The sequence below is a fragment of the Pan troglodytes genome, chromosome 9, assembly GCF_028858775.2.
Source record: "Pan troglodytes isolate AG18354 chromosome 9, NHGRI_mPanTro3-v2.0_pri, whole genome shotgun sequence".
Classification (NCBI taxonomy): Eukaryota; Metazoa; Chordata; class Mammalia; order Primates; family Hominidae; genus Pan; species Pan troglodytes.
In genome coordinates, this window is record NC_072407.2 from 7905637 (window position 1) to 7926378 (window position 20742).

A 20742-nucleotide genomic window follows, 5' to 3' on the forward strand; every position below is an offset into this window, starting at 1 on the left:
GATCAATTACTCATACATCACTTCCTTCTTTAATTTCATACTTCCCTAAAAAATGTCCCTAGAAATAAACTAGTAATGACCATGAGGACCTTTTCTTTGGACACAGTATGGCTCTAAGTCGTAGGTCTCCCTTTAAAAAAAAAAAAAAAAAAAAAACTTATTTGTATGATTCCCAAGGGAACTAGCTGAACGTTCCCTTAGTTCCTGTTGTTGGCTATATTCTGAAATATAGTCAGTAATGAATAAGTATTTTCTCCTATACCCTATAGAATGGCTGTAGTCAATTTTCCAAGGTATAGCTTTAAGAGGGCCAAGTCCAGCCCACTAAGCAGTTCCTACTTAGTAATGAGAAAAATACTTTCAGAAAGGATAAGTGATCGCCTCAATAGCATCTCAACAAGTAAAGAGTAGAGCCCAGGCTAGAATCTAGGTCTTAATTATTCTAAGACTTTGTTCTCGGCCGGGCACGGTGGCTCATGCCTATAATCCCAGCACTCTGGGAGGCCGAGGTGGGCGGATCACGAGGTCAGGAGATCGAGACCATCCTGGCAAACACGGTGAAACCCCATCTGTACTAAAAACACAAAAAATTAGCTGGACATGGTGGTGGACACCTGTAGTCCCAGCTACTCGGGAGGCTGAGGCAGGAGAATGGCATGAACCTGGGAGGCGGAGCTTGCAGTGAGCTGAGACTGGGCCACTGCACTACAGCCTGGGTGACAGAGCGAGACTCCATCTCAAAAAAAAAAAAAAAACTTTGTTCTCTTCCCTTCATTAAATACCCTCAACTCTTAAGATTTGCAGTACAGGCAGAATTTGCTAGTTTGACATGATTAGAATCCTCATTACTTAACTCTACAAATAAGACATGGAGGTAAGTAAGGGTCTGTTTCCTTACCATGGTGTTGGTGCTTGGCTGCCCTATGGTGCTGGTATTACCAAAGGAAAAGCCAGTGTTCTGGGTGGTTGTAGCCTGGCCAAATGGTTTGCTGAAGAGGCTGGTAGTCTGCTGATTCTGTTGGCCAAAGAGACCACCTGGATTTGTTCCAAATCCAGTTGTACCTTTTAGGAAAAAGAAAAAAAAAAAGAAAAAAGAAATAATAAAAAAAATGTAAACACCCAAAAATACAAAACCTTCCATTATCCAGTTGTTGTAATAGTCTTTATGTTATCTACTACCCTTCATTCACTACTTGATAATCTTTTCGTTTTCCATCCTTCACTTAACTCTAGATTTAAACTTTAACTTCTGTAATAACATCCTTACCCCAAGAAGCTTAACTAGGCTAAATGATCTTCCCTTGTAAGTCCACAGCTTCCTTCTGTTTTACAAGATAATACACTAGAAGTCAGCATGTGTATTTTAACCTTGCTAGTCTAGGTTAATGAGAACAAAGGCTTCTTCTTTACATGAATATATCCAGCCCACAGTCTGATATGTAATATTCAATAATGAATATGGGCCAGGCACAGTGGCTCACATCTGTAATAACAACATTTTGGGAGGCCAAGGCAGGAGGATCACTTGAGGACAGGAGTTCCTGAACAGCCTAGGCAACACAATGGGACCCCATCTCTACAAAAAAATTTTAAAAATTAGTCAGGCTTAAAGGCACTTGCCTGTGGTCTTAGCTACTTGGGAGACTGAGGTGGGTATATGGCTTGAGCCTGGGAGTTTGAGGCTGCGGGGAGCTGTGATGGAGCCACTGCACGACAGCCTGGGTGACAGAGCTAGACAGTGTCCTCCAACCCCCACCAAAAAACAGAAAAAATTATGAAACATTAGCCAGGCAGAATGGTGGGAATACTACTTGGGCCCAAGAGTTCAAGGCTGCAGTGAGCTATGATTGCTCCACTGCACTCCAGCCTGGTCAACAAAGTGGGATTCTGTCTCAAAAAAAAAAAAAAAAAAAAGCATACTAAACTAAATCATGGAATATCAAGATTGAAAAGTACGTTAGGCTGGACATGGTGGTTCACACTGGGAGGCTGAGACGGGTGATCACCTGAGATCAGGAGTTCGAGACCAGCATGGCCAATATGGTGAAATCCCGTCCCTGCTAAAAATTAGGGCTGGACGGCCAGCCATGGTGGCTCATGCCTGTAATCCCAGCACTTTGAGAGGCCGAGGCGGGTGGATCATGAGGTCTGGAGTTCAGATCAGCCTGGCCAAGATGGTAAAACCCCATCTGTACTAAAAACACAAAAAAATCAGCCAGGCATGGTGGTGGGCATCTGTAATCCCAGCTACTTCAGAAGCTGAGGCAGAGAATTGCTTGAACCCAGGAGGTGGAGGATGCAGTGAGCCGAGATCACACCACTGCACTCCAGCCTGGGTGACAGAGCGAAACTCCATCTCAAAAAAAAAAAAAAAAAATTAGGGCTGGCACCATGGCTCACGCCTATAATCCCAGCGCTTTGGGAGGCCGAGGCTGGTTAATAGCCTGAGGTCAGGGGTTCGAGACCAGCCTGGCCAACATGGTGAAACCCCAACTCTATTAAAAATATAAAAAATTGGCCAGGCATGGTGGCGGGTGCCTGTAATCCCAACTCCTTGGGAGGCTGAGGCAGAAGAATCGCTTGAACCTGGGAATTGGAGGTTGCACTGCACTCCAGCTTGGGCAACAGTGAGACTCCATCTCAAAAAAATAAAATAAAATTAGTCGGGTGTGGTGGCACATGCCTGTAGGGTGGCTGAGGTAGGAGAATCACCTGAGCCCAGGAAATCAGGGCTGCAGTGAGCCCTGATCACACCACTGCACTCCAGCATGAGCGACAGTAGTAAGACCCTAAAACCCTGTCTCAAGAAAAAAGAAAAGAAAAGAAAAAGTAGGTTAAATATAACTTAGATAAATACGTATTTGTGTGTGTGTGTGTGTGTGTGTGTGTGTACATCTCTTTAGAAGGCTATGAAAAGCTGTAATTTTTGCTTTTCTCTACAGAGGCAAACTGGTGGCTGGGGAAAGTGTATAAGGCAAGTATATAACCTCTGGTTATTTAGTTTTCTGTATTTTGTGAACTTTGTATCATATATGTGCATTACTTTTGCAAAAGTAGTATTTTTGTAAAGTAAATTAATCATCATCTTTAACTCCTCTTTCACATCCCACATTAAACCAATGCATTGGCAAATTCCATCAGTTCTATAATCAAACTGGGTCCAGAACCTCATCTTTTTTCTATTCCATCCTTTTTATTTAGAGATGGAGTCTTGCTGTCACCCAGGCTGGAGTGCAATGGTGTGATCTCAGATCACTGCAACCTCTGCCTCCCAGGTTCAAGCAATTCTCCTGCCTCAGCCTCCCAAGTAGTTGGGATTACAGGTGCTTGTCACCACGCCTGGCTAATTTTCATATTTTTAGTACAGGCAGGGTTTTACCATGTTGGCCAGGCTAGTCTTGAACTCCTGACCTCAAGCAACCCACCTGCCTTGGCCTCCCAAAGTGCTAGGATTGCAGGCGTGAGCCACCACACTTGGCCTCTTTTCCATCCTTGTCCAAGACACTAACACCTCTTATGTTGATAATAGCTTTCTAAGTAATTTGTTTCTACTCTTACAATCTACTGTCAATATAGGAGACTTCAGAATCATCCTTCACTCACAATCACATGACTTCTCTTTCAAAACAACTTTCAGGATTTCCTAAATCAAATAAAAATTCAAGTCTTGATATTGGCCTACAAAGTCGTATAAAATATGGCCCCTATATCCCCCAGTATTTTCCCTTGCCCTCTCTTCAAATGGCAAAAACTCAGAGTTTTTAGACTCAGTTTCCACTAGCTGGAATGTTCTTCCCCCAGAAATCTGTACAACTTGCTCCTTCATCTTCTTCAGATACGTCACTGCTCAAACATCACCTTCTCCTCTGAAGCATTCCTTAGTCGTCTTCATCTTAAACTGTCTTTCTCCCTTTCCCCACATACATCCAGGCATTCCTCGCTATTCCTATGGTATCCCTGAATTATTATTTTTCTCCATAGCACTTATCCCAAAATGGCAATTATGTTTTAGTTTTAGTTATCTGTCTCTCCTCAGTATAATCTAACATGATATCAAGTGCTTACTAGTTCCAAAGGCAGTTTTGTTCTGACCATATGCAAAGCCTGAATTAGTGGTGGAGGAGCTGAAGAGTCCTGTTGCACTGGAAGTGGCTGGAGAAGACCCAAACAAGCCAGTTGTGGTACCTGCTCCCACCTGGTTCTGTGGGCCCTTCCTGTTAGCCTGATAATCCTCTAAACGAAGTTCCTGAAGGGAGGGAAAACATATTTCTAATCTTAACATGCAGCTAAAAATAATTATTTAGGAGGCTAAATACTTGAATTTAGTATTCAAGTTCTATGTTCACATAGGAACCATAACTAAAAAAGAGAAAACTAAGGAATGACATTATATCATTACAGAAAAACATTTCCAATAGACACTAAAATCCATACCATAATTATCATAAAACTACAAGCCAAAGAGTCAATATCTTAATCTCAGTTTTCTTTCACAAACAATACACTCTTTTGGTAAAATGTCATAAAATAATCCTAACTCTCCCCAGCCCTAAAATATAAAAATAAAATAAAAATAAAAATTATAGTGAATTAACATATGTAGATTCTGTGGGGCAAAAAATTTAGAAAAAGAATAAAGTTTATCAATTTTGTCTCAAGTCCGGATGTTCCTGGCACAGCCCAATAAAGTAAGCATAGTTTGGTATGTAGAAAGAAGCAATCACTATAATCATGAATGACTATCAAAATGTACAACAACCTACTACATAAGCAATAAGAATGAACAAACTGACTTCATGCAACAACATGGATGACTATCTCAATGTTCAAAGACAGCCATTAAAAAGTACATAATGTGCCTGGGCGCTGCAGCTCATGCCTGTAATCCCAGCACTTTGGGAGGCTGAGGTGGACAGATCACAAGGCCAGGGTTCAAGAACAGCCCGGCCAACGTAGCAAAATCCCATCTCTACTAAAAATACAAAAATTAGCTGGGCATAGTGGCGTGCAGCTGCAATCCCAGCTACTCAGGAGGCTGAGGCAGGAGACTGCTTAAATCCAGGAGGCAGAGATTGTAGTGAGCTGAGATCACGCCACTGCACTCCAGCCTAGGCAACAGAGCAAGACTCGTCTCAAAAAAAAAAAAAAAAATTAGCTGTGTGTGGTGGCCCACACCTGTAATCCAAGCTACTAGGGAGGCTGAGGCACGAGAATTGCTTGAACCTGGGAGGTGGAGGTTGTAGTGAGCCAAGATGTGCCACTGCACACCAGCCTGGGTGACGGAGTGAGATGCTGTCTCAAAAACAAAACAAAAACAAAACAAAAAAAACCCAACTTTTATTAAGCTGTACTTTGCATAATTTTACTAAAAACACCTTCATATGCATGCATACACATTGCCCAGTGTAACAGAAGCAACATCCAATCAGAACAGATGATTAGACTGGGCTCAGTGGCTCATGCCTGTTATCCCAGCAAATTGGGAGGCTGAGGAAGAAAAATCGCTTGAGCTCAGGAGTCTGAGACCGGCCTGAGCAACATAGTGAGACCTCACCTCTACAAAAAAATTTTTAAAAATTAGCTGGGCGTGGGGCACATGCCAGTGGTCCCACCTACTTCGGAGGCTAAGGACGTGAAGCCTGGGAAGCTGAGACTGCAGTGAGCTGTGATTGTGTCACTGCATTCCAGCCTGGGCAAAAAAGCCCATCTCAAAAAAAAAAAAGACCATTAGGGGTGCTAGACCTTCACATACCCCTGAATATTATCCCTGCCTAAACAAGCAGATATCTATAAATAATACTTGATTTTTAAAAATAATTTGGTTAATGTTAATTTTTTACATAAACCCAAACTGAACCACTCTATCCTAAAGAAAATCAAAACCATTTTTAAAAGCTGCATTCCAATAAAATCAAAAGGTTAGACTGACATTCTGTATTGTATTTTACTGACCTCTAGTGACTTGCTTTCATATTCTTTCATAGCAGTAATACACTGGTGCTTGGTACTTATGTTAGTGCTAACTCCAGCTTTGACCATAGTATCTGTACCAGTTGGAGGCTGCAAAGTTAAATAAAGGCAAATTTGTAGGTCCAAGTTTTACATTCCTACTCTCTCAGATACAATTTCTCAACCACTGAACTCTAAAACTAGTCCCCCCAGGTCTTTTATACTGAGATGGTTTCAAGGGTGCTTGATTAAATATACTGCCATTTCTGATCTCTCCCTACATCAAGGTTATCTGAATAAATCAATCTTAGTAACAAAGTAATCACAAACGCAGGGATTAATCCCATAACCCCAGCCATCCAATTACATGCTAAAATACATGTAATATTATGCATAAAGAAAGCTTTACCCAATATATACCTTTAAACCTCTATATCTAAGTTCTCCTTTCTACTCCGCCCTGTAATGCTGCATTAAAAAAATACGGAGGGCCAGGCGCGGTGGCTCACGCCTGTAATCCTAGCACTCTGGGAGGCCGAGGCGGGTGGATCATGAGGTCAGGAGTTCGAGACCAGCCTGGCTAATAAGGTGAAACCCCGTCTCTACTAAAAAATAAAAAAATAAAAAATAAAAATGAGCCAGGCGTGGTAGCGTGCACCTGTAGTCCCAGCTACTCAGGAGGCTGAGGCAGGAGAATCGCTTGAATCCGAGAAGCGGAGGTTGCAGTGAGCCAAGACCGTGCCACTGCACTCTGGCCTGGGCGACAGAGTGAGACTCCATCTCAAAAAACAACAACAACAACAACAAAACAGAAACTGGCCAGGCGCAGTGGCTCACACCTGCAGTCCCAGCACTTTGGGAGGCCGAGGCGGGTGGATCACTTGAGGTCAGGAGTTCAAGACCAGCCTGGCCAACATGGTGAAACCCCATCTCTACTACAAATACAAAAATTAGCTTGGGTGGGTGCCTGTAATCCCAGCTACTTGGGAGGTTGAGGCAGCAGAATCGCTTGAACCAGGAGGCAGAGGTTGCGGTGAGCCAAGATTGCACCACTGCGCTCCCGTCTGGCTGACTCTGTCTCCAAAAAAAAAAAAAAGAAAAAAAAGAAATATGGAAACCTTTTCCCCGATAACCTTACAAGGAAAAAGGCACAATAAGTAAAACTAACGATTCCTGCTGGTATTGCCAGTTTTCTCAACTACTGCACTTTCCAAAGGGCATCACACAGTATTCTTCACTATCATTTTATGTTTTAACTTCAAATTCGGGGTTGTAAATTTAGTACTATGAATTAACCAATTTACCTGACAAATTCTTCATTTTCTGGAGTATATTTTAACAAGTTTTATTTCTGCCAAAGATTTCCATTAGGCTAACTGCACCTCCAGCATACCCTAAGAATCCCCCAAATATTTACATCAAGTGGCATTCCACATGTTTCTGTAAACAAAATCCTCCACTCTAGCCCTCCACCCAATCCCTCTCAAAAAAAGAACACATACACAATAAACTTTACAGCCCCATTTAGCCATTTCATCAACAAAACCTGTATTTTTCATTGGGTACAGAATGCTGATGAGTTACTCTTATTTGCCCCCTATTCTTTATTCCCATAAAGATTAGTTGACCAGGCCGGGCATGGTGGCTCATGCCTGTAATCCCAACACTTTGGGAGGCAGAGGTGGGCAGATCACCTGAGGTCAGCAGTTCGAGACCAGCCTGGCCACCATGGTGAAACGCCATCTCTACTACAAAAAACTACAAAAAAATTAGCTGGGTATGGTGGTGGACTCTTGTAATCACAGCTACTCAGGAGGCGTAGGCAGGAGAATCACTTGAACCCAGGAGGTAGAGGTTGCAGTGAGCTGAGATTGCACCACCACACTCCAGCCTGGGCAACAAGAGCGAAACTCCATCTTAAAAACACAAAATAACAAAAAAAAAAAAAAGAAAACTCAACAGTTGACCATTCAGGAGCAAATTCTTAACACAGTAAATTCAAATTCTACCTTACACCAGATTATAATAAAGTTTTATAAATACAAATTTTATTGGGATGAGCCTAATTCAAATATACATCATAATCTAGATTTACATTTCACAAGTTTTCCTGTCTACTATACAACTATTTATAGATTTTGTCTTTAACACATCGTTCAGGCAGTGTCAAGCTAAGCTGGAAAGAGAAGCAATTTTACAGTTCATCCTGCAAAGAAATATACGTGCGGGAAAAAACATTCCACAAAGATTGGAAGAAAATACATACGTTAAATTTAATAGTAGTCCCAGTAGGAGCAGCTGTAAAACTACTTGGCCCAAAGAGGGAGCCAGATGTGCTGCCAAAAGGATTAGAGGTGGTATTTGTGGTTCCAAAGAGTCCTCCACTGCTAGTACTGGTTCCAAAATCTAAAAATAAGAAAGAAAAATGAGATGGTAACAGTAAGAAATTTAAGAATGTATAAGATGCATTGGAATTGGGCTGTGGCACTAGCGTCACAGTACTTCACTTCCTCATTTTTTTTTTTTTTTTTTTTTTGAGACAGGGTCTTGCTCTGTCTCCTAGGATGGAGTGCAGTGGTGCAATCACAGCTCACTGCAGCCTTGACCTCACAGGCTCAAGCAATACTCCTCCCTCAGCCTCCCAAGTAGCTGGGACCACAGGCATGCGCCACCACACCCAGCTAATTTTTTTTTTTAATTTTTGTAGAGACTGCCTTTTGCCATGTTGCTCAGGCTAGTCTCAAACTCCTGGGCTCAAGCAATCCTCCTACCTCGAAATCCTAAAGTGTTGGGATTACAGGTGTGAGCCACTGCACCTGATCTCATATCCTGAAATTTTTTACCTTTCAAATCTCCCAAGCAAATATATTCAAATAGAAATTTCTTTTCTTTTTTTTTTTTTTTTGAGACGGAGTCTCGCTGTGTAGCCCAGGCTGGAGTGCAGTGGCGCGATCTCAGCTCACTGCAACCTCCACCTCCCAGGTTGACGCCATTCTCCTGCCTCAGCCTCCTGAGTAGCTGGGACTACAGGTGCCCGCCACCAAACCCGGCTAATTTTTTGTATTTTTTTTTTTTTTTAAGTAGAGATGGGATTTCACTGTGTTAGCCAGGATGGTCTCGATCTCCTGACCTCGTGATCCATCCACCTATGCCTCCCAAAGTGCTGGGATTACAGGTGTGAGCCACAGTGCCCGGCCCAAATAGAAATTTCATACAGAAAGATACGTACTTCCAGGCTCACAACTTTCAAGTGAAACAAAGTCTGAATCCTTTGGTCAGCTAAGTGTCCATAAAGCCCTAAGGTCACACTTGGAAGACAACTTAAAAGAAATACTTTGTTTCATCATAAATTTTATCTCATTTCTCCCTTTCTCATTTAACTACATGCTGAATGAACTTGTCTTTCTGAAAACATCTTGTCACAGACTTCAAGAGTGGTCACAGTACATTTTATTTACATACATTATAACATATACCTACACATAACCAAAAACTTTAGAATATACAAGTGGTCCTATTAGAGAAATCAAATATAGGTTAATGTAAAATTTCACCCCCCAAAATTTCAGAAAAATTAGCAGCCACTGTCAATTACTTTACAGAAACTAATAAAGAAATAGCAAATCCTTGGATTACTTTACTTTTCCAAAAAGCTGAGTTTAAAAAAAAATTACTCATAAATGAATTTAATTGCTGCTAAGGAATATATTGCTGAAAGTATGAGAGACACTACTTCTAAAGAAGTTATGCCAGGCGCGGTGGCTCACTCCTGTAATCCCAGCACTTTGGGAGGCCAAGGCGGGTGGATCACAAGGTCAGGAGTTCGAGACCAGCCTGGCCAATATGGTGAAACCCCATCTCTACTAAAAATACAAAAATTAGCCAGGCATGATGGCGGGCGCCTGTAGGCCCAACTACTCGGGAGGCTGAGGCAGGAGACTCGCTTAAACTGGGGAGGCGGAGGTTGCAGTGAGCAGAGATTGCGCCACTGCACTCCAGCCCGGGTAACAGATCAAGACTCCGTCTCAAAAAAAAAAAAAAAAAAAAAGAAGTTATACATATGGTGCCAGAAATGTCGCTAAGCAAAGAAATTTATATGCCAATATTTAGAATTAGTAACATCCTAATTACCAGGTTAAACAGTACTATGATTTCTCACTGGCAAACTGCTATTACTTCTTTCTAAAACATGTCTTAATATATAGTTTAAAGCAAATAGGCATATTTCTTTTGAATTAGTACTTCAGACTGCATTATATATTGTTATGGCTAAATATTTCAATGTTATACCAACAGCTTTCCCTCTGGAAAATACTGATGGCAGGCCAGGCGCGGTGGCTCACACCTGTAATCCTAGCACTTTGGGAGGCTGAGGCAGATGGAACACGAGGTCAGGAGATTGAGACCATCCTGGCTAACACGGTGAAACCCCGTCTCCACAAAAAATACAAAAAAATTAGCCGCGCATGGTGGCAGGCGCCTGTAGTCCCAGCTACTCGGGAGGCTGAGGCAGGAGAATGGCATGAACCCAGGAGGCACAGCTCACAATGAGCCGAGATTGCGCCACTGCACTCCAGCCTGGGTGACAGAGCGAGACTCCATCTCAAAAAAAAAAAAAAAAAGAAAGAAAGAAAATACTGATGGCTGGCTAACTATTCATTCTTCCATACTCTTGTGCCAGGAATGGCATCACTTGATAAAGCATACCTGATGAACTAGCAGTGGTTGGCTCAAAGCACAGTGCTGTGTGGAGAAGTATCCCCAAGTCATGTTTGGACTTAAAGTGAAAAAAGTCATCAACTAAAAACATCTGCCATAGACAAAGAATGGAGGAGTAACCATGTCACGTCCATTATGTCATTCCTGCTCTAGTCTCTTCATACCAAATATAAAACAGAGACAAGAAGAAGGTGCCTCTGCAGCACAATACGGCTGACTATAACACATTCCTCCTTGAAATTCTCCCATCTTAACATGAACTACACTACTCTGACCTGGCTTTTCATCCTTTCTCTAGCCATTTTGCATCAGGAAGCTCTTCCTCTGCATATCCCTTAAATAACAGTGCTTCAAATTTCTATCCTTATAGAAATGTACATACTCTCTTCCTTTCCAGCCTATTAACCTTTTCAGTACATATTGAAGTTTTCCTCTTCCCATATTTTTGCCATTTAGTAGGAAAAGAAGGTAGATGAACATAGAAAAACGGAGAAAAGACAACACATTCAATAAGCAAACCAAATTATTAGATGCAGAACTCCAGTGATGTCCTACTTACTGCCAAAGCCAGTTGGTTTATTTTGTGCAAAGGCATTGTTTTGGGATGAGAAAAGACTGGTCCCTGTGCTTGCAGTTCCAAACAAGGTATTTGCTGTTCCTGTTGATGTACCAAACCCAAAGCCAGTGCTTGTGGAGGTAGCTGGCTGGCTAAACGAACTGGTTCCAAACAATCCTCCTGAGGAGATGGAGAAGGAGGGAAAAAGTTAAGTACATCAGAGCCACTAAGTCGATTCCTATACTAGCTACAAACAAACCAGTTATATCACAAATAAAGCCCCTACCTGGTTTAGTCTGTGAATTTCCAAAGAGGCCTCCAGTATTGTTGCTAGAACCAAATGCAGATGTTCCAAATGCCCCTCCACTAGTAGTGCCAAAGCCAGTATCTGAAAAAGCAAAATCCAGAGTAAATTAGAATTTAGAATAAAATCTACATAAGATGACCAAATGAAAAGGTATTTTAATATTTCTTAAAATTCTGCATTTGAGGCTGTGCATGGTGGCTCACGCCTGTAATCCCAGCACTTTGGGAGGCTGAGGCGGGCGGATCACCTGAGGTCGGGAGTTCAAGACCAGCCTGACCAACATGGAGAAACCCCGTTTCTACTAAAAATACAAAATTAGAAGGGCGTGGTGGCACATGCCTATAATCCCAGCTACTAGGGAGGCTGAGGCAGGAGAATTGCTTGAATCTGGGAGGCAGAGGTTTCGGTGAGCCAAGATCGTGCCACTGCACTCCAGCCTGGGCAACAAGTGTGAAACGCCGTCTCAAAAAAAAAAAAAAATTCTGCATTTGAACTACTAGTCTAATTAAAAACATTTTTTCAAAATCTCATCAAGAGTATGAATTACAGAGTAAAAACCAAGCCACAGACATTTTATTCAATGTCCCCAGGGGAAGTATGAAAATTTAAAGTCAAAAGGAGTGACTTTTCAATAAAAGTTACAGATGTTCATAGGTTAAAAAAAAAGTGCTGGCCGGGCACGGTGGCTCACACCTGTAATCCCAGCACTTTGGGAGGCCGAGGCAGGCGAATCATTTGAGGTCAGGAGTTCAAGACCAGCCTAACCAACATGGTGAAATCCCGCCTTTACTAAAAATTCAAAAAAATTAGTGACACTCCGTAGTCACTGAGATAAATGGTCTTTCACTAGTGGAACACATCAGAACAACCTGGGAAGCTTTTTCAAAATATACACGTTCAGGTTTCAACTCCAGAGATTCTAATTCCATAGTTTTTGATGAGAGATACATATTTTGAATAAAAACTTCCAAAGGCGACTGTGATGGGCACTTTTAGTTAAAAACCACAGACATGGACGTAGAATTCTTTAAAAAGGAGATCAGGAGCCACTTAAGAAAACTTCCCTGCCAGGTGCGGTGGCTCACGCCTGTAACCCCAGCACTTTGGGAGGCCGAGGCGAGCAGATCATGAGGTCAGGAGATCAAGACCATCCTGGCTAACACGGTGAAACCCCGTCTCCACTTAAAATACAAAAAAAAAAAAAAAATTAGCCGGGCCTGGTGGCGGGTGCCTGTAGTCCCAGCTACCGGGGAGGCTGAGGCAGGAGAATTGCTTGAACCCAGGAGGCGGAAGTCGCAGTGAGCCGAGATCGCACCACCGCACTCCATCCTGGGTGACAGAGCGAGACTCCATCTCAAAAAAAAAAAAAAAAAGAAAAAGAAAAACTTCCTCTATTATTAATTTTATTAGGTATGATAGAGGCTTGTTAGTCATGCTTCTTAAAGAATCCTTAGCCCAGTGCCGTGGCTTATGCTTGTAATCCCCTCGCTTTGGCAGGCTTAGGTGGGAGAACTGCTTGAGCTCTGGACATGGAGACTAGCCTGGGCAACACGGCAAGATCTCACCTCTACAAAAAATTTTAAACATGAGCCAGGAGGCCAGGCGCAGTGGCTCACACCTGTAATCCCAGCACTTTGGGAGGCCGAGGCGGGCAGATTGCTTGAGGTCAGGAGTTTGAGACCACCCTGGCCAACATGGTGAAACCCCATCTCTATTAAAAATATAAAAATTAGCCGGGCATGGTGCCATGCACCTGTCATCCCAGCTACTCGGGAGGCTGAGGCAGGAGAACTGCTTGAACCCAGGAGGCAGACATTACAGCGAGCTGAGAAAGATGAGCCAGGCGTGGTGGTGTGCAACTGTGGTCCTAGCTACTTAGGAGGCTGAGGTATGAGGAGTGCTTGGGTCTGGGAGGTTGAGGCTGTAGTGAACCATAACAGAGCCAATGCACTCCAGCCTCGGTGACAGTGCAGGATCCTATCTCAAAAAAAAAAAAAAAAAAAAAAAATTTCATCAATGAGAGAAAAGTTTCTGGGATTTAATTTATTCTGTTAAGATGCTCTCCTCCTCCTGGAAAGAAAGAGATAAAAACAAGTCTGGGAAAATGCTGATTGTTAAAGTTGGGATATAAGTACATGAGAGTTCATTATACCATTCTTTCCAGACTTGGATGAGTATAAACATTTTTAACAAAGTGTCACAGCTCTTTTAGAATTTGTCTTGCAGGGTTTCTGGCTTTCAACGGGAAACAAATTTTTTTTTTTGCAGGGGGGTGGACTTTCTGGTAAAAAAAAAAAAAAAAAAAAACCTCCAAAAAATTTTTTAACAAAAAGTTTAAATGTAAATAAGGATTGCTTCAGGCAATTAGTCATACACGATACTGGGTAGGAAGGGAGGTAGATCTCCGGAGGTTGATGGGAATTAGACACTTCCACATTTTAACATTTCTGTGACATATGAATGTCACATCATGTTCACAGGGTAAATTCCAGGGCAGTTATTTCATAACTGCATTTTAGACTTCAACATTAAGAGAATTATTTTCTGGTCTGAAAATTAGTAACAAATTATAACTTTCTGTCAACCAAAATAATATAAATATTTTAAGTATCTTCTACTGACAATCAGCAGAAGGCCATGAAAACTTAGAATTTATTTCTACTTTCTTAAAATTAGTAACAAATTATAACTTTCTGTCAACCAAAATAATATAAATATTTTAAGTATCTTCTACTGACAATCAGCAGAAGGCCATGAAAACTTAGAATTTATTTCTACTTTCTTAAAAACTGTTAAAGAGATCTTATCCTAGTTATTTTTTCAAGACGACTTTGTTATAAATATGAAAGTAAAAATAAAATTCCCACCTAAAGCTTATCAGAGTGGATTTGTTCTTAGTAAGAGGAGATTAAGGTTTCTCCCTCTTTTGTCCTTTTTAAAAACTTACTCTGTCCAAATGTTGAAGTTGTGCCAAAGCCACCTGTGCCACCCCCAAAGGGTGTTCCAAATGATTTGTTAAACATCTTCAAAATGAGTCTTTGTTTCAGAAAGCTGGGAAAAAGAAAACATTATCACTCTCTTAAAGACCACAAAATGGAATATAATTGTTTTAGAAAATCTATCATTCCACAAACTTAGGCCTATTCGAACTATAGTATATACTCTCATTCAAAATCCTCAAACTGTATGATAAAATAAACCTTGTAAAATGATCTTTAATCTACAATGTTCCTGAGCTGAACAGTAAGGTTAAACTTCATAATGTGAGGTTAAACTTCAGATCCCAACATTAACCATCCATTTAAAACAATGTTTTCAATCTTTTTTTTTTTTAACCTAAGTCCCCTTTTTAATCAATAAATATTTCAGGTCTACAAGGCAAGATGTTTATATGATCCTCGTAGGAGGTTATGAATCATATCCATCAAAAATTATAACCACAGTCTGCTAACCCAACCACCTAAAAAGCTAACATTTTTGTCAGGTTTTCTTTTTCTTTCTTTTTTTTTTTTTTTTGAGACAGAAGGACGTGCAGTGGCTCACTGCAACCTCCTCCTCCTTGGTTCAAGTTATTCTCCTGCCTCAGTCTCAGAGTACCTGGGATTACAAGCGTGTGTCACCATGCCTGTCTAATTATTTGTATTTTTAGTAGAGACAGGGTTTCACCATGTTGGCCAGGCTGGTCTTAAAAAAACTCCTGATCGAGTGATCCACCCACCTGGGTGCTGGGATTACACCACCAAAGTGCTGGGATTACAGGCGCAAACCACCGCACCCGGCCAAGGCTTTATTTTCCATAGTTTGCATTATAAAGTTTCTTTCTCCCCTACCTTCGAGGGATATAAAACATGGTAATAGTAAATGTTTTTCAAATTATGCATGCCCCGCCTTCTATCTCTAAATCCCAGAGATTCTGGTGCCCTGACATTCTCTTTGAGATTACGTTTTAAGACTATTCTCTATGGTCCCCTACTTATCTATCTTCTACTTCTAAGATTACAGAAAGCCTTTGATGAAAATCCCTCACCTCTGGCCAGGCACAGTGGGCTCACATCTCTAATCCTGACAGCGTGGGAGGCTGAAGCGGGCTGACTGCTTGAGCCCAGGAGTTCAAGACCAGCCTGGGCAACATGGTGAAACCCTGTCTACAAAAAATCAAAGTTGGACTGGTGTGGTGACATGGGACTGTAGTCCCAGCTACTCTGTTGGCTGAGGTGGGAGGAGCACTTGAGCCCAGAAGGTGGAGGTTGCTGTGAGCCATTATCATGCCACTTCCCTCCAGCAAAGGTGATAGGGTGAGACCCTGTCTCAAAAACAAATAAAAAAAACGCTCACCTTGGCTGGGCGTGGTGGCTCACGCCTGTAATCCCAGCACTTTGGGAGGCCAAGGCGGGTGGATCACCTGAGCTCAGGAATTCAAGACCAGCCTGGCCAACACGGTGAAACCCTGTCTCTACTAAAAATACAAAATTTAGCCAGGCGTGGTGGTGCATGCCTGTAATCTCAGCTATTTGGGAGGCTGAGGCAGGAGAACTGCTTGAACCTGGGAGGCAGAGGTTGCAGTGAGCTGAGATCGCACCATTGTACTCCAGCATGGGTGACAAGAATGAAACTCTGTCTCAAAAACAAAAACAAAAACCCTCACCTCACATAAATTATTTTACTCCTGTATCCAAACTATGCACCCGGTCATTTAAGGAACTGGACCAAACTGTTCCAAGAACGCCTACAAAGAAAAGTTTGGTTCCCCCCGTCTGAATAAAAATAGCTTCATAGTGAAACACCCAAGAATGATCAATTAAAAAAAAAAAAAAAAAAAAAAAAAATAGCTTCATAGTTTACTCAGAGCTTTCCCCCTCCACAAATTTTCCTTAAATTTAGATGCCTGCTACCTCTTATCTGCTAGCAGACAATAAATTAATAAGTAAACTACTTTCAGTATAAAAACTCTGAAAACAGTCAATCATGCTCATCTGGATTTTGTGACAGATATGATGATTTTTCTATTATAGCCACACAATGTATGTAAAGAGTAGTCTTTTCTTCTAGGAAACTCAGGCCGTGTTCACATAATAGAATTAAATATTGCATTTTGAGGTCTTCCCCAAATTCTAGTGTCCCACTAACACTTCCAGTCATTCTAATAACCAAACATTTTGTGCAACACTGAAAAAGATAAGGCTGTCCCTTAAATAAATGCTTTACAGAAATATTCTCTCTCCTGAAATTTCCTAGGAAAAAAAATTAAATACTTAAGTTCTTTATCTCAATATCCAAAAACTGAGTAACTCCTTTGATTAAACAAAGCTCACTAAAACCAGTGGTTCTAGAGGGCCACATCAGAATTAAGTGGCAAGCTTTTCAAAATACAAACTCTGGCTGGTTACACTGGCTCACATCTGTAGATCCCAATGCTTTGGGAAGCTGAGGCAGGATGATCTGCTTAAAGCCAGACAAGCTTGGACAACACAGCAAGACTCTGTCTCTACTAAAAAACAAAAACAAAACAAAAAAAACAAAACAAAAAACATGGTGCACACCTGTATGAAGCTCCAGCTACTAGTGAGGTTGAAGCTAGAGAATCACTTTAGCCCAGGAGTTCAGGCCTGCAGCAAGCTACAATGGTGCCACTGCACTCCAGCAAGCAAGCAAACAAACAAAAATACAAACCCCCAGGCTCCATTCTAGAAATATTGAACAAAAATGTCTAGGGCTGGGGTATAGACATTTGCATTCAGAAAAAGTTCAAGTTACTCTAAAGCACACCCTTGGCTGGGCGCGGTGGCTCACACCTGTAATTCCAACACTTTGGGAGGCAGAGGCGGGCAGATCACCTGAGACCAGAAGTTCGAGACCAGCCTGGCCAACATGGTGAAACCCCCATCTCTACTAAAAATACAAAAATTAGCCGGGTGTGGTGGCAGGCGCCTGTCGTCCCAGCTACTCAGGAGGCTCAGACAGGAGAATTGCTTGAACCCCAGAGGTGGAGCCTGCAGTGAACTGAGATCATGCCACTGCACTCCAGCCTGGGCAACACAGCGAGACTCTGTCTCAAAAAATATAAATGAATAAAAAAAAAAAATACGGTTATGGCAAAAACAAACAAACAAAAAAACAACCAAAAAACCAACGGATTTTTGGCTTCTCATGAAGAACCTGATAATTAACCAAACTATGACTGTAATCACTTCACGGCAATGACAGGCTGAAGCTTAGTAGCAATTCCCTCTATCTACCTCTCTTCTGTGAGAGCATGCACTCTCCAAAGTGCCACAATACCCACCCACTATCACTCATTTACATCAACTGTCTGGTTCCTGTGGGTTTTCAGTTTGTGACTACTGACATAATCAGAGAAAGAACATGTAACACTTTACTTCCTCTATTAACAATAACAAGGCTGGATGCAGTGGCTCATGCCTGTAATCCCAGCACTTTGGGAGGCCAAGGTGGGCAGATCACTTGAGGCCAAGAGTTTGAGACCAGCTTGGCCAACATGGCAAAACCCCGCCTCTACTAAAAAAACACAAATCAGCTGATAGTGGTGGTGCACACCTGTGATTCCAGCTACTCGGGTGGCTGAGGCAGGAGAATCGCTTGAACTCAGGAAGCAGACGTTGCAGTTAGTTGAGATCATGCCACTGCACTCCAGTCTGGGCAACACAGTGATGAGACTCTGTCTCAACAAACAAATAACAAAAGATCTAGATAATGCAGATATTTGCATTAACTATTTTCCATTCCATTTGGATTTTACTCCAAAAATATAGTAAAATCCATTAAAAAAAAAGTAATCCTAGAGACAGAACATAAACCCATTAAAGTTTAAAGGCATATCACACTTGAGCCTTTATCCTTTCAAATATGTTAAACTGGCCCAAGCTGAAACCCCCACCAAGAATACAAGATAACATTTGAGTTTTTACTATGTCCCAGGCACTGTTCTAATGCTGCTTATGAATTATCTCATGTAAACCTCCCAAGAATCCAACGATGTAGGTATTTTTATCTCTATTTTACAAGGAACAAATTAAGGCACAAGAATCTATTTTGCCCAAGACAAAGCTATTGTTGACCCCAGCGGCCAATGCTTCTAGAGTCTAGAGCCTAGAGCTCCTAGAGAAAGAACATTGCCAATTAAAGGGAAATGACCTTGCATTCACTATAAATGGGGAACCTACAAAACCAACAATTGGTACTACAGATCCAGCACTATCAGGGAAAGACACTTCTCTGGCAAATATGGGAGTTCTAGTCACCAGAAATAATCTCTTTTATGGAGTAAGGATAATTTATAAGGTATACCCATGGCAAAGATGAAATTTACAACAAAGATTAACCTTTCTCCTTTTTTTCTTTATGAATGGACTTATTTATACCCACTGCAGGTTTTTCTTTTTGATATATTTAAAAAGAAAAATGAAATAGTGTTACATAGAAAAGAAACCTTTATCCTTAATTTTACTCTGTCCTCTATGCTCAAAAATCTCCTAATTAATAATTCAGATTCTCAGATACAAGAAGTAGCCTTATAATACACCCAGTAGTCCAATCAATGGACAGACATATATTCTGACACTGTCCAAACTGAAGTTCTATACACTGATATACTGTTTTACATATCTAACTTTTGTGATCTCTGTGAACTCTGGGTACAATGACAAAACTTAGTTTTCTACCCAGAAAAGTAGTGGATATCCTGAAATGTGGTCAAAACGTTTACAACTCCAGGCAACTGTCAACTTTAAGACTATCTGAAAGACTATGCAAGCTTCCCAAGACATTTCCAATTTGCTGCTAACTCCAGACATAAATGGGAAGTAGTTTCTTCCTTTCCACTTCATTAAACTCCTTTGTATCAAAGCCAGCAAACAGCAAAAACAATAAATATTTGTTAGATGAATGGACTGTATAGTACTTCCTACTTTACAAAGCATTTTTTCATACATCCTCTCATCTAATCTTCACAAAAATACTAGAAGAGCCAGGGATTATCACACACAGTTAAACTGAATGAAAATTTTTGCCCTAGATAAGAAAAGAGGGCTGGGAAAGGAGGCTGGGTGGAATTCCAGGAAGAAGAGATTAATTAGCCTAGTGTAACCTAATAACATATCCCAACAAAACTATCTGGAACCTTCTGTTTTACAGTATCCTCCCTAGGATAGATCTTTGATCAAGCCATTCCCTTGGTTAGAACATCATATCCTCTCTAAGGCCGGGCACGGTGGCTCAAGGTCTATAATCCCGGCACTTTGCAAGGCCAAGGTGGGCAGATCACCTAAGGTCAGGAGTTCGAGACCAGACTGGCCAATAGGGTGAAACCCCCGTCTCTACTAAAAATACAAACATTAGCCAGAAGCGGTGGCGCATGCCTGTAATCCCAGCTACTCGAGAGACTGAGGCAGGAGAGTCGCTCGAACCCGGAAGGCGGAGGTTGCAGTGAGCCAAGATCATTCCAGCCTGGGTAACAGAGCAAGACGCTGTCTCAAACAAAAAAAAAGAACATCATACCCTCTCTAAAAATCGTACCTCCTTTTCTTCCTAAAAATTGTTGCTCAAGCCTCACCTGCTTTCACAAGACTGCCGCACACCCTTAAACTCTTTATTAGTATAAAAACACTTTAAAGGCCGGGCACGGTGGCTCATGTCTGTAATCCCAGCACTCCGGGAAGCAGAGGCGGGCAGATCACGAGGTCAAGAGATCGAGACCATCCTGGCCAACATGGTGAAACCCCGTCTCTACTGAAAATACAAAAATTAGCTGGGCATGGTGGTGTGTGCCTCTAGTCCCAGCTACTTGGGAGGCTGAGGCAGGAGAATCACTTGAATCCAGGAGGCGGAGGTTGCAGTGAGCCGAGATCGGGCCACTGCACTCCAGCCTGGCGACAGAGCCAGAGTCCGTCTCAAAAAAATAAAACACTTTACTTCCCCTCTTCCTTTCCAACCCCGATTACGTAAACTAGTGTCTCTCAGCTGCTTTTAGTTATGCAATATATTTGTTATTATACCTGCCACCTGAGTGTTTTACCTGTTTGCTGCTCTGGGTAAAAAAAAATGTCTTGACTTTGCTCACTGGGTGTAAATTAATTTTAAATAGTCCATAGCATCTTACATAAGCTCCTTCCTAATAGCACTGAGCAGCATTTTTTTCATCCCCTTAACATAACCCTAATCATTTTAGAGTGAAGAGTATATTAGCTTTGGTGTG

General features: G+C 41.6%; 1 protein-coding gene and 1 non-coding gene across 21 annotated transcripts in view; one reads left to right on the forward strand and one right to left on the reverse strand.

Annotated features, from left to right (window-relative positions):
• NUP98 (nucleoporin 98 and 96 precursor) overlaps positions 1-20742 on the reverse strand; it is a 121851-nt gene that overhangs the window by 91565 nt on the left and 9544 nt on the right. For 14 of the 20 annotated variants that reach the window (XM_009459755.5, XM_016920221.4, XM_054661920.2 and 11 more), the window contains 7 exons: positions 14479-14582; positions 11511-11612; positions 11228-11404; positions 8216-8355; positions 5953-6060; positions 4066-4246; positions 899-1062 (listed from right to left, as the gene is read on the reverse strand). In XM_009459755.5, the coding sequence (XP_009458030.4) occupies positions 899-1062; positions 4066-4246; positions 5953-6060; positions 8216-8355; positions 11228-11404; positions 11511-11612; positions 14479-14554 (948 nt within the window). In that variant the 5' untranslated portion in view covers positions 14555-14582. Of the gene's footprint in view, positions 1-898; positions 1063-4065; positions 4247-5952; positions 6061-8215; positions 8356-11227; positions 11405-11510; positions 11613-14478; positions 14583-18086; positions 18208-20742 lie in introns of all 20 variants that reach the window. The other 6 variants (XM_054661915.2, XM_054661919.2, XM_054661914.2 and 3 more) reach the window with 1 other exon arrangement.
• On the forward strand, positions 13724-13784 carry LOC112204869 (U7 small nuclear RNA). Its single transcript, XR_002938617.1, has one exon. It is a non-coding gene; the product is annotated as a U7 small nuclear RNA (small nuclear RNA).